The sequence below is a fragment of the Heterodontus francisci genome, chromosome 3 (assembly GCF_036365525.1).
Source record: "Heterodontus francisci isolate sHetFra1 chromosome 3, sHetFra1.hap1, whole genome shotgun sequence".
NCBI lineage: Eukaryota > Metazoa > Chordata > Chondrichthyes > Heterodontiformes > Heterodontidae > Heterodontus > Heterodontus francisci.
Window position 1 is genome coordinate 207,866,040 of NC_090373.1, and position 12,627 is coordinate 207,878,666.

General features: G+C 45.9%; 1 protein-coding gene across 5 annotated transcripts in view; it reads left to right on the forward strand.

The window, feature by feature from the left end:
* ppp2r5d (protein phosphatase 2, regulatory subunit B', delta) overlaps positions 1-12,627 on the forward strand; it is a 352,877-nt gene that overhangs the window by 336,138 nt on the left and 4,112 nt on the right. For all 5 annotated transcript variants that reach the window (XM_068028209.1, XM_068028214.1, XM_068028221.1 and 2 more), the window contains one exon: positions 10,889-11,005. In XM_068028209.1, the coding sequence (XP_067884310.1) occupies positions 10,889-11,005 (117 nt within the window). The remainder of the gene's footprint in view (positions 1-10,888; positions 11,006-12,627) is intronic.

The window sequence follows — 12,627 nt, forward strand, 5'->3', positions numbered from 1 at the left end:
TTGGTGAACTGATCCACAACCACCAGGGTTTACTGAAAACTGTTTCATGACCTAGTTAAGGGACCTATGAAATCAATCCGGAGATGTGTCAAAGAACAAAGAACAGCACAGGAACAGGCCATTCGGCCCTCCAAGCCTGCGCCGATCCTGATGCCTGTCTAAACTAAAACCTTCACTTCCGGGGTCCGTATCCCTCTATTCACATCCTATTCATGTATTTGTCAAGATGCCTCTTAAACGTCGCTATCGTACCTGCTTCCACCACCTCCCCCGGCAGCAAGTTCCAGGCACTCACCACCCTCTGTGTAACAAACTTGCCTCGCACAACCCTTCTAAACTTTGCCCCTCGCACCTTAAACCTATGTCCCCTAGTAACTGACTCTTCCACCCTGGGAAAAAGCTTCTGACTATCCACTCTGTCCATGCCGCTCATAACTTTGTAAACCTCTATCATGTCGCCCCTCCACCTCCGTCGTTCCAGTGAAAACAATCCGAGTTTTTCCAACCTCTCCTCATAGCTAATGCCCTCCAGACCAGGCAACATCCTGGTAAACCTCCTCTGTACCCTCTCCAAAGCCTCCACGTCCTTCTGGTAGTGTGGCGACCAGAATTGCACCCAGTATTATAAGTGTGGCCTAACTAAGGTTCTGCACAGTAGTGTGGCCTAACTAAGGTTCTGCACAGCAGTGTGGCCTAACTAAGGTTCTGTACAGTAGTGTGGCCTAACTAAGGTTCTGCACAGCAGTGTGGCCTAACTAAGGTTCTGTACAGTAGTGTGGCCTAACTAAGGTTCTGCACAGTAGTGTGGCCTAACTAAGGTTCTGCACAGTAGTGTGGCCTAACTAAGGTTCTGTACAGCAGTGTGGCCTAACTAAGGTTCTGCACAGCAGTGTGGCCTAACTAAGGTTCTGTACAGCAGTGTGGCCTAACTAAGGTTCTGTACAGTAGTGTGGCCTAACTAAGGTTCTGTACAGCAGTGTGGCCTAACTAAGGTTCTGTGCAGCAGTGTGGCCTAACTAAGGTTCTGTACAGCAGTGTGGCCTAACTAAGGTTCTGCGCAGCAGTGTGGCCTAACTAAGGTTCTGCGCAGCAGTGTGGCCTAACTAAGGTTCTGTGCAGTAGTGTGGCCTAACTAAGGTTCTGTACAGTAGTGTGGCCTAACTAAGGTTCTGTACAGCAGTCTGGCCGAACTAAGGTTCTGCGCAGCAGTGTGGCCTAACTAAGGTTCTGTACAGTAGTGTGGCCTAACTAAGGTTCTGTGCAGCAGTGTGGCCTAACTAAGGTTCTGTACAGCAGTGTGGCCTAACTAAGGTTCTGTGCAGCAGTGTGGCCTAACTAAGGTTCTGCGCAGCAGTGTGGCCTAACTACGGTTCTGTGCAGCAGTGTGGCCTAACTAAGGTTCTGCACAGCAGTGTGGCCTAACTAAGGTTCTGCGCAGCAGTGTGGCCTAACTAAGGTTCTGTACAGTAGTGTGGCCTAACTAAGGTTCTGTGCAGCAGTGTGGCCTAACTAAGGTTCTGTACAGCAGTGTGGCCTAACTAAGGTTCTCTACAGCAGTGTGGCCTAACTAAGGTTCTGTGCAGCAGTGTGGCCTAACTAAGGTTCTGTGCAGCAGTGTGGCCTAACTAAGGTTCTGTGCAGCAGTGTGGCCTAACTAAGGTTCTGCGCAGCAGTGTGGCCTAACTAAGGTTCTGTGCAGCAGTGTGGCCTAACTAAGGTTCTGTACAGCAGTGTGGCCTAACTAAGGTTCTGTACAGCGTGTCCACGGCCCTTCCGGGGGTGGTTGGGAGTGCAAAGATGCTCTATTAGACCCGGAGGTAGAATTCGTCTGCAGGCATGGGAGACACTGGTTAACGTATTGGTGAACAAATTCTATCAAGCCTGGCTACTAACAAATCTTGAATAACTTTTGCAGGGTTATTGGGGCTGAATAATGTCTGCAGTGGGATGGGCATGATAAAGGGCTAACATTTCATCCTTGGAGTGGTAAACACACAACCAACGTTGATCAGCATTGTATTTCAACAGGAGCGTGGGTCCACTCGCTTGGAGTTGTAATACTATCTCATGAGCCCAAGGGGTCGGTTGGGGCAAGGGTTAGCCGGCCTGATGCCAGGCTATCACCTGCTGATGTGGGAGGAAAACAATTTAGAGACTCAGCAGGTCAGTAGCTTCCACCCTAGTAATGGCTGCAGCTAGCTCCGTGGAGGAGTCATTAGCCATAACGCAAGCTGGAGCCTGGGACCCGTACAGGGTGGCTGCTTTAGCATTGGTGTCTGCCAAGTTGTTACCTACTATGTGGGGATCAGACCATTTCCGGACCGCAGGGACCTTCTGAACTTGGCATGGCGCCTTATGATTCTGGAGCATCTCATATAGCTTGTGTAATAAATGTCGGTGCTTCCCTTCAGCCAAACAGAATTCGTTCTTGACGTATTGAGGAAGAGCCATTATCATATTGCATACGTACTCACTGTCTGACCACACATTTACTACTTCATCCTGGTTGTGGGAGAGGCTTATAATAACGACGATTCATTCTGCTAGCTGGGATGACTGGCAGGCTAAAATATAACCTGTTTACCACTCCGAATCCTTTGGATCTACCACTGCACGTCCCGTGACTTGCTTACTATCTTGGTAGTAAGGTGACCCATCCATGTATATATTTCATCCCTTTTCCAAAGGCAAAGGGCGTACTGGGTTATGAATGTTGTTCCATACAGGGAGGGGGCACTGGTGTGTGTGTGATCATGAGGGGTAGAAGGGTGGTTCAATGCGGAGAGATTTCCAAGTCCCGTTGCAAAAGTTCCAAAAGTCCATTTGCTTATGCACTGCGACGAAACCCAGGTTTCATTGGGACTCAATAAGTTTAAGGGTGTGCGTGGTGAGTGGAGGATGACCTTTTGCAGGCCCGTGATATAAGTAGAGTAGGACCCATTAGGGACCTAAGTGGCAAACTGTGTGTGGAGCCGGAGGACGTAGGTGAGGTTTTAAATGATGACTTTTCATCTGTGTTCACTATGGAGAAGGACGATGTAAGTGTAGAGATCAGGGAGAGGGATTGTGATATATTTGAACACATTAGCATTGAAAGGGAGGAAATATTAGCTGTTTTAGTGGGCTTAAAAATGGATAAATCCCCTGTCCCAGATGAGATGTATCCCAGGCTGTTATGTGAGGCAAGGGAGGAGATAGCAGGGGCTCTGACACAAATTTTCAAATCCTCTCTGGCCACAGGAGAGGTGCCAGAGGACTGGAGGACAGCGAATGTGGTGCCATTATTCAAGAAGGGTAGCAGGGATAAACCAGGTAATTACAGGCCTGTGAATCTAACATCAGTGGTAGGGAAAAAATTGGAAACTATTCTGAGGGACAGGATTAATCTCCACTTGGAGAGGCAGGGATTAATCAGGGATAGTCAGCATGGCTTTGTCAGGGGGAGATCATGTCTAACAAACTTGATTGAATTTTTCAAGGAGGTGACTAGATGTGTCGATGAGGGTAAAGCAGTTGATGTATACATGGATTTCAGTAAAGCTTTTGATAAGGTCCCACATGGGAGTTTGGTTAAGAAGGTAAGAGCCCATGGGATCCAGGGCAAATTGGATCCAAAATTGGCTTAGTAGCAGGAGGCAGAGGGTGATGGTCGAGGGTTGCTTTTGTGATTGGAAGCCTGTGACCAGTGGTGTACCACAGGGATTGGTGCTGGGACCTTTACTGTTTGTAGTGTACATTAATGATTTAGACACGAATATAGGAGGTATGATCAATAAATTCGCAGATGACATAAAAATTGGTGGTGTCGTAAATAGTGAGGAGGAAAGCCCTAGATTACAGGACGATATAGATGGGTTGGTAAGATGGGCAGAGCAGTGGCAAATGGAATTTAATCCTGAGAAGTGTGAGGTGATGCATTTTGGGAGGACTAAGAAGGCAAGCGAATATACAATGGATGGTAGGATACTAGGAAGTACAGAGGGTCAGAGGGACCTTAGTGTAGTTGTCCATAGATCACTGAAGGCAGCAGCACAGGTAGATAAGGTGGTTAGGAAGGCATATGGGATACTTGCCTTTATTAGCTGAGGCACAGAATATAAGAGCAGGGAGGTTATGATGGAGCTGTATAAAACGCTAGTTAGCCCACAGCTGGAGTACTGTGTACAGTTCTGGTCACCACACTATAGGAAGGATGTGATTGCATTGGAGAGGGTGCAGAGGAGATTCACCAGAATGCTACCTGGGCTGGAGCATTTCAGCTATGAAGAGAGACTGGATAGACTAGGGTTGTTTTCCTTAGAACAGAAAAGGCAGACCTGCCTTAAGTAGACAAAATTATGAGGGGCATAGATAGGGTGGATAGGAAGAAACCCTTTCCCTTGGTGGAGCTGTCAGTAACCAGGGGGCATAGATTTCAGGTAAGGGGCTAGAGGTTTAGAGGGGATTTGAGGAAAAGATTTTTCACCCAGAGGGTGGTTGGAATCTGGAACACACTCCCTGAAGAGGTGGTAGAGGCAGGAACCCTCACAACATTTAAGAAGTATTTAGATGAGCACTTGAAATGCCATATCATACAAGGCTACGGGTCAAGTGCTGGAATGTGGGATTAGAATAGATAGGTACTTGATGGCCGGCACGGACACGATGGGCCGAAGGGCCTGTTTCTGTGCTGTATAACTCTATGACTAAACTGGTTAATTCTCCAAATAGCCACCAGTGTCTCTCAGGCAGATTAAGTGGGCTCAGCTCCCTGGAGTAGTTGAGAGGTGAAAGCTATCGGTTGTAACTGCTGTAAATGAGGTTCCCGTGGACCCTACCTCCAAATGAAAGGGTTGGGTGAGGTCAGGGCTAGTGAAGGAGGTGGCATCTATTGTGACCCACTTCAGTTGATCTACAGCTCGAGTGTGGGTTTCAGTCCAGTATTCAACAGTATCCTCTGAGTAGTCCTTGCGCAGGTTGTATAGAGGCTTAGCCGTCTCGGCAAAATTTGGAATAAAATTCTAGGCCCAGAAATGACCTCAACGCTGTTTTGGTTATTGGTAGAGGTAACCGCTGAATGATCTGGGGGAAGTCCAGAATTGAATATCTTTATACCCAGGAACGTTACCTCTTCCTGCACCCTGGGGTTAACTTTTAACCATGCCCTAGCCAATAGTGTCATCAGCTTGTCCAGAAGAGAGAGATGTTCTGCCACTGTTTCTAATAGCAACAGGATAATGTCTACGTACTGGAGTAGTTGTTCGGGGTGAGAGAAGGATTTAATAGCTCGCGCCATATGTTGGTGGAATATTGAAGGTGAGTTATGAAACCCCTGCAGGAGGCAGTTCCACTTGTATCCCTGTCCTTCAACATAAAGGTGATCGTCCCTGGCTACAGGTATGCTCCAGAGCCCATTGGCAGTGTCCATGGTGAAAAGACCTTGGCTATGGTGGGAACACTACTCAAAAAGGAGGGTGCTTGGCTCACTGTCAGGCTGTGTTTCAGGGTGACCTTATTCAAAGCGCGGCAGTCAATGGTAAGCCTCCATGAACTGTCAGGCTTACTGACTGGCTAGATAGGTGAGTTGGTAGTGAACGACCCTGCTCGTAACACTCCCTGTTGGATGAGTGAGTCAGTCACGCCCCGCAGGCAGGGGCTGCTCTCACGTGGGATGGGGTACTGCTTACATGGTCTATGAGATGGTCGGTTATTACTGACTTCCTCCTGTATTCTTCCACAGTCATGCTTAGTGGTTGTGCTTGTGGATCAGTTCAGCAACTTGGGGATTAGAGAGCAAAGGGAGAAGTAAGACCCTTTTAGTCGCCGCAGAATTCCCAGCCTCTGCCCTGCTCTTGTAGCAACTGTGTATGTGTGCGTGTGTTTATATTATACATATATAATGGCTGGCCCAGTTAAGTTTCTGGTTGATGGTGGAGAATTCGGCAATGGTCATGTGACAATGTTACGGGGAGATGGTCATAGCCACACGAGTGCCGAGCAATCAGCCCAATTCTGAATGTTGTCCGCCATATCCGTTCAAGTTTGCATCCCTTAGACTTAAGAGAGCAGAGATGAAGGCTATACCCGAGGTGGAGGGAAACTGAGAAAATAATGGTTTTAATGGGGTCTGTGGCATCAAAAGTGGTGAGGTTGTGGTTGAGCAGATCAGTAGCTGCAGAAATGTCATGTTGAGTTGAGGGCCAGATGCACATGTTGGGTGAGGACATGGCCACAACTGTGTGCTGCCTTTTGCAATGAAGCAGTTGGGTCAATGTTCAACCCCTTTGGAATGGGCACTCGGCTCACCTGCACCAGTTAGACTGTGCCTGACATACACCAGGGTGCTGCTTTAAATAGTGAGGCAGCGTTTCAACCCAACACTTCTACAAGAACAGTGTACACACAGCACCCGGTCTGAAGCACCTTCCCTGGGCTAATCCGAGGTGCCACAGCTATTCAGGTTGGCAGCTTGGCTTAACAGATGTGGGACTCAGTAATGCAGCTAGGGCCATGGTCAAAAGCTCATGATTGTATGGAGCTGGACTGGATCTTTCCGTCTCCTTTATGAGCCATTAAATTGCTTCCTTGTTCAGCTGTACTGAGCAAATTGTTGGAGCTGCGGGCTGACAAGTCTCCGGGTCCTGATGGACTTCAGCCTAGGGTCTTAAAGAAGTGGCTAGTGAGATAGTTGATGTGTTGGTTTTAATTTTCCAAAATTCCCTAGATTCGGGGAAGGTTCCATTAGATTGGAAAATAGTGAATGTAACTCCTTTATTCAAAAAGGGAGGGAGACAGAAAGCAGGAAACTACAGGCCAGTTAGCGTAACATCTGTCTTAAGGAAAATGTTAGAAGTTATTATTAAAGATGGTATAGCAGGGCACTTAGAAATATTCACGGTAATCAGGCAGAGTTAACATGGTTTTGTGAAAGGGAAATCATGTTTAACTAATTTATTGGAGTTCTTTGAAGAAGTAACAAGTGCTGCGGATCAAGGGGAACTGGTGGATGTACTGTACTTAGATTTTCAGAAGGCATTTGATAAGGTGCCACATCAAAAGTTATTGCGGAAAATATAAAGCTCATGGTGTAGGGGGTAACATGTTGGCATGGATAGAAGATTGGCTAGCGAACAGGAAACACAATGTAGGCATAAATGTAAAGAGTGGTGTGCCACAGGGATTAGTGCTGGGGCCTGAACCTTTTATAATTTATATAAATGACTTGAATGAAGGGATCGAAGGTATGGTTGCGAAATTTGCTGATGACACAAAGATAGGTATGAAAGTAAGTTGTGAAGAGGACATAAGGAGGCTACAAAGTGATATAGATAGGTTAAGTGAATGGGCAAAAATCTGGCAAATGGAGTATAATGTGGGAAAGTGTGAACTTGTCCATTTTGGCAGGAAGAATAAAAAAGAAGCATATTATCTAAATGGTGAGAGGTTGCAGAGCTCTGAGATGCAGAGGGATCTGGGTGTCCTAGTGCGCATAAGGTTAATATGCAGATACAGCAAGTCATTAGGAAAGCTAATAGAATGTTATCGTTTATTACAAGGGGAATTGAATACAAAAGTAGGGAGTTATATTTGGTGAGACCACATCTGGAATACTGTGTACAGTATTGGTCTCCTTATTTAAGGAAGGATATAAATGCATTGGAAGCAATTCAGAGAAGGTTTACTAGACTGATACCTGGAATGGGTAGGTTGTCTTATGAGGAAAGGTTGAACAGGCTAGGCTTGTATCCGCTGGAGTTTAGAAGAATAAGAGGTGACTTGATTGAAACATATAAGATCCTGAGGGGTCTTGACAGGGTGGATGTGGAAAGGATGTTTCCCCTTGTGGGAGAATCTAGAACTAGGGGTCACTGTTTAAAAATACGGTGTCGCCCATTTAAGACAGAATTGAGGAGAAATTCTTTCTCTGAATGTTGAGTCATTGGAATTCTCTTCCTGCAAAGGCAGTGGAAGCCGAGTGTTTAAATATTTTTAAGGCAGAGGTAGATAGATTCTTGATGAGCAAGGGGGTGAAAGGTTAGAACCTTTATGGTTAGAAAATTCTGGTACAGTAGGAGGCATTCAGCCCAGTGTGCCTGCGCCAGCCGAAAAATCTCCCGTCCAATCTAATCGCATCTTATAGAACCATAGGTTATTGGGGGTAGGTGGGAATGTGGAGTTGAGGTTACAATCAGATCAGCCATGATCTTGCTGAATGGCGGAGAAGGCTCGAGAGGTTGAGTGACCTACTCCTGCTCCTAATACATAAGTTGGTATGTTTATGTGGTGCTCCTCAGCTCTCCCAATAGTTTCAGGTACACGTCTGTCTGATGTGGCGATTCTGAGACCTTCAGACCAGCAAATTCTTCTCTTGGATTCCCACTCGGTGCCGAGTCAGCTGGTCTCAGTCCAGCTGGGAGCTGGGATGCTTCAGTTGGCTTAGCTCCACCGGTCTAGTGAGGGGCCAAATCAGGGTCCCTGCTACTGTTCACTGCCAGTACCTGACTTGTGCAGATGTCAGTCAGAACAGGTTATTCCCCATGGTTGTGTAGCCTACCTGTGCTCACATGAATGATGCTTACTGGAGCAAGATACTAGCAGTCTATAGAACCAAACCAGAGTAAGGAGCATCCAGAGAGAAGTAGGGATCAGGAAGCATTATAAAGTGCAAAAGAAACCAACTAGTGATGTAATTGTAGTGTATTTTAGTCTCCTGTATACCTGTGAGACTGTTCTTCACAGGATCAATATGTGTCTGTCAGCATTGCACAGGACTTACCAGATTCCTGCTCCAATGCTTGTCATGAGAGGGCACTACCACCCCAGGCATCCATGCCACTGGCCTGGGAGGGATCTTGAAAGCTGGGTGAAAGCTGTCTCCATGCTGTCAGTCTGGAATCAACACATTGCCTGTAATTACAATGCAGCTATTGCTGGGCATTACAATTCGAACAGTTTCATGACAGCTTGTAAACAAACCTGGGTTCCTAATGAACTGAAACCTAATCTTTACTTACTATCGAGTGGGGGCAGGTGGCTGTTGAAGAGATGATACCACATTAACAAACCACTTGTTTCTGCTGCCCCAAGCAAAGTCTAAAGCAGGCCCCATTGAAATTCTGTTTGGCATTAGACTCCCATTTGAACTCCCAATAATGATGGGTGCAGGGCCAGTCATTACAACAATAACACACTTCCGAACTGCCTTATCTCAGCTGTGAGGACATGAAAGGTACTGTATAATTAAGTCTGTTCTTTAGTACTCTATTCTTGAATACATGATTGTTTCAACAACCTGAGTTACTGATTAACAGAGTTGATCTGATTAATTTCAAGGACAGGCTAAAACCAATGCCTATCTCTGCAGAGTACTTGTCTATGATCTGTTTCCCCTGCACAAAGGAATACTTGAAGAATGCAGCTTGGTTACACCCTATTTTTTATTCATTCACAGTACTTGGTTTCATATTTTTAAAAAAGTACTTTTCACAATAAGAGTTCTGCTTGTGTAACTTTTAATTTTATATAAATGAGATTATTAAAGAGCTCAAATGAGTTCTTATCAAAGTCACAAATGACGTCCTATGTGACTGTGACAAAGGTAAACATTTCCTCCTCTTCCTCCTTCTCAACCTGTCTGCAGCCTTTGACACGGTTGACCACATCATCTTCCTCCAATGCCTCTCTACTGTCATCTAGCTGGGTGGGCCTGCTCTCACCTGGCTCCATTCTTATCTAATCAGAGCCAGAGAATCACTGGCAATGGCTTCTCTTCAGCTCCTGCACCATTACCTCTGGTGTACCCTAAGGATCTATCCTTGGCTCCCTTCTAATTCTCATCTACATGCTGCCCCTCAGCAACATCATCTGAAACCACAGCATTAGTTTTCACATGTATGCTGATGACACTCATCTCAACCTCACCACCACTTCTCTCAACTCCTCCGCTGTTACTAAATTAGCAAACTGTTTACCCAACATCCAGTACTGGATGAGCAGAAATTTCTTCCAATTAAATATTGGGAAGACTGAAGCCATTGTTTTCAGTCCTTGCTCCAAACTCCATTCCCTAGCTCTCGCCTCCATCCCTCTCCATGGCAACAGCCTGAGATTAAGCCAGTTTGTTTGCAAACTTGGCGTCACATTTGACCCCGAGGTGAACTTCCGATCACCTATTTCCACCTCCATAACATCGCCCATCTTTGCCCGTCTCAGCTCATCTACTGCTAAAACCCTCATTCATGCTATTGTTACCTCTAGATTTGACTATTCCAATGCACACCTGGCTGGTCTCCCACATTCTACTCTTCATAAACATGAGGTCATCCAAACCTCTGCTTCCTGTGCCTTAACTTGCACCAAGTCCTGTTCCCCTATCATCCCTGTGCTCACTGACCTACATTGGCTCCCGGTCAAGCAACTTCTTGATTTTGAAATTCTCGTCCTTGTTTTCAAATACCCCCATGGCCTTGCCCCTCCCTATCTCTGTAATCTCCTCCAGCCCCATAACCCTCCAAGATATCTGTGCTTCTCTAATTCTGATCTCTTGTGCATCCCTGATTTTAATAGCTCCACCATTGGTGGCCGTGCCTTCAGTTACCTAGGCTCTAATCTCTGGAACACCCTCCCTAAACCTCTTCACATCTCTACCTCATTTCCTCCTTTAAGACACTCCTTAAAACCTACCTCTGTGACCAAGCTTTTGGTCACCTGATCTGATATTTCCTTTTGTGGCTCAGTGTCATACTTTGTTTTACAATGCTCCTGTAAAGTTTCTTTGTTTTATTATTTTATTAATAAATGTTTTATTACGTTAAAGGCACTATATAAATACAAGTTGTTTTACTTTTATATAAATGAGGTTTTGATCTTGACTTGAATGCAGTTTCACGTTTGTTTTAAACCCTTTCAGTCCAGTGCACACATTGAACCCTCAGCTATCAGCCCCGTGTTTTCCATGGAGACAGAGACCCCCACTACTGAGGACATCCAGCTGCTGAAGAAGGCGGTGGAGACTGAGGCTGTTCAGGTAATGTCACAGCTTCTACACACTAACAGGGTATCTTGACAATGCTGGGTTACACTCTCTGGCTGGTTCACTAAGTATACACAGCTCCAGAGCAGAAAGGTCACATTTGATCGCTGGTCTGTGCTGCATTAGCTAATTATTATTCCCTAGGTTAGGAGAGGGAAGGAAATCACATGAAATTCCTGTTGCTGACATCCAGTGAGGACTCCACCATGATATGTCCACCATTGGGCCCAGCTGCTAATGCTCAATGTAAAGAAGTGCCAATTGGGAAGGTAGTGGAGGGCAGCCTGCATTTGTTGGTGCCTTCAAGAGGACAAGAAGAGCTCTGTCACATCTTATTTTTATATTGGGTTTCAGACCAAAGCAGATGTGCTGTACTTTTTAATTAACAGGGCGGCACAGTGGCGCAGTGGTTAGCACCGCAGCCTCACAGCTCCAGGTTCAATTCTGGGTACTGCCTGTGTGGAGTTTGCAAGTTCTCCCTGTGTCTGCGTGGGTTTACTCTGGGTGCTCCGGTTTCCTCCCACAGCCAAAGACTTGCTGGTTGATAGGTAAATTGGCCATTGTAAATTGCCCCTAGTATAGGTAGGTGGTAGGGAAATATAGGGACAGGTGAGGATGTGGTAGGAATATGGAATTAGTGTAGGATTAGTATAAATGGGTGGTTGATGGTCGGCACAGACTCGGTGGGCCGAAGGGCCTGTTTCAGTGCTGTATCTCTAAACTAAACTTAAGTCGTTCCAAATAATTCTGATCAGTAGTTCAGTCTACAAGTTTTGTACCTCCTTCATAGTCAATCCAATACAGCAGGAGGCCCTTCAGCCCGTTAAGTCCATGCTGGCTCTCCGTGGAGCAATCCAGTCAGTCCCACTCCCGCCCTCGATCCCTGTAGTCCTGCAAGTTTATTTAATTCAAGTGCCCATACAGTTTCCTTTTCAAATCATTGATAGTCTCTGCTTCCATCAGCCTCGATGACAGGCAATTCCAGATCATTACAACTCGCTGTTGCTGCGTAAAAAAAATAAAGTTCTTCCACACATTCCCCCTGCAGCTTTTGCCCAAAACCTTAACTTTGTGTTCCCTAGTCCTTGTACCATCAGTTAATGGGAAAAGCTTTTCTTTGTCTACCTTATCTAAGCCTGTCATAATCTTGTACACCTCGATCAAATCTCCCCTCAATCTCCTTTTCTCCAGGGAGAACAATCCCAGCTTTTCCAACCTAACCTTGTAACTAAAATCCTCCATCCCTGGAACCATTCTGGTAAATCTCCTCTGCAGCCTCTCAGGGATCCTCCTCCTTAAAGTCTGACGACCAAAACTGGACACAGTACTCTAGTTGTGGTCTAACCAGAGCTTTATAAAGGTTCAGCATAACATCCCTGCTCTTGTACTCAATACCTCTGCATGAAGCCCAATTTCCCAAATGCTTTGCTAACTGCTTTCTCGATATGTCCTGCCTTTTCAAAGATTGATGCACATGCACCCCCAGGTCCCTGTTCCTGTACACTCTTTAGAATTGTGCCATTAAGTCTATATTGACTCTCCCTATCCCTTCTGCCAAAATGCATCACCTCACATTTCTCTGTATTAAATGCCATCTGCCTATTATCTGCTAGCCT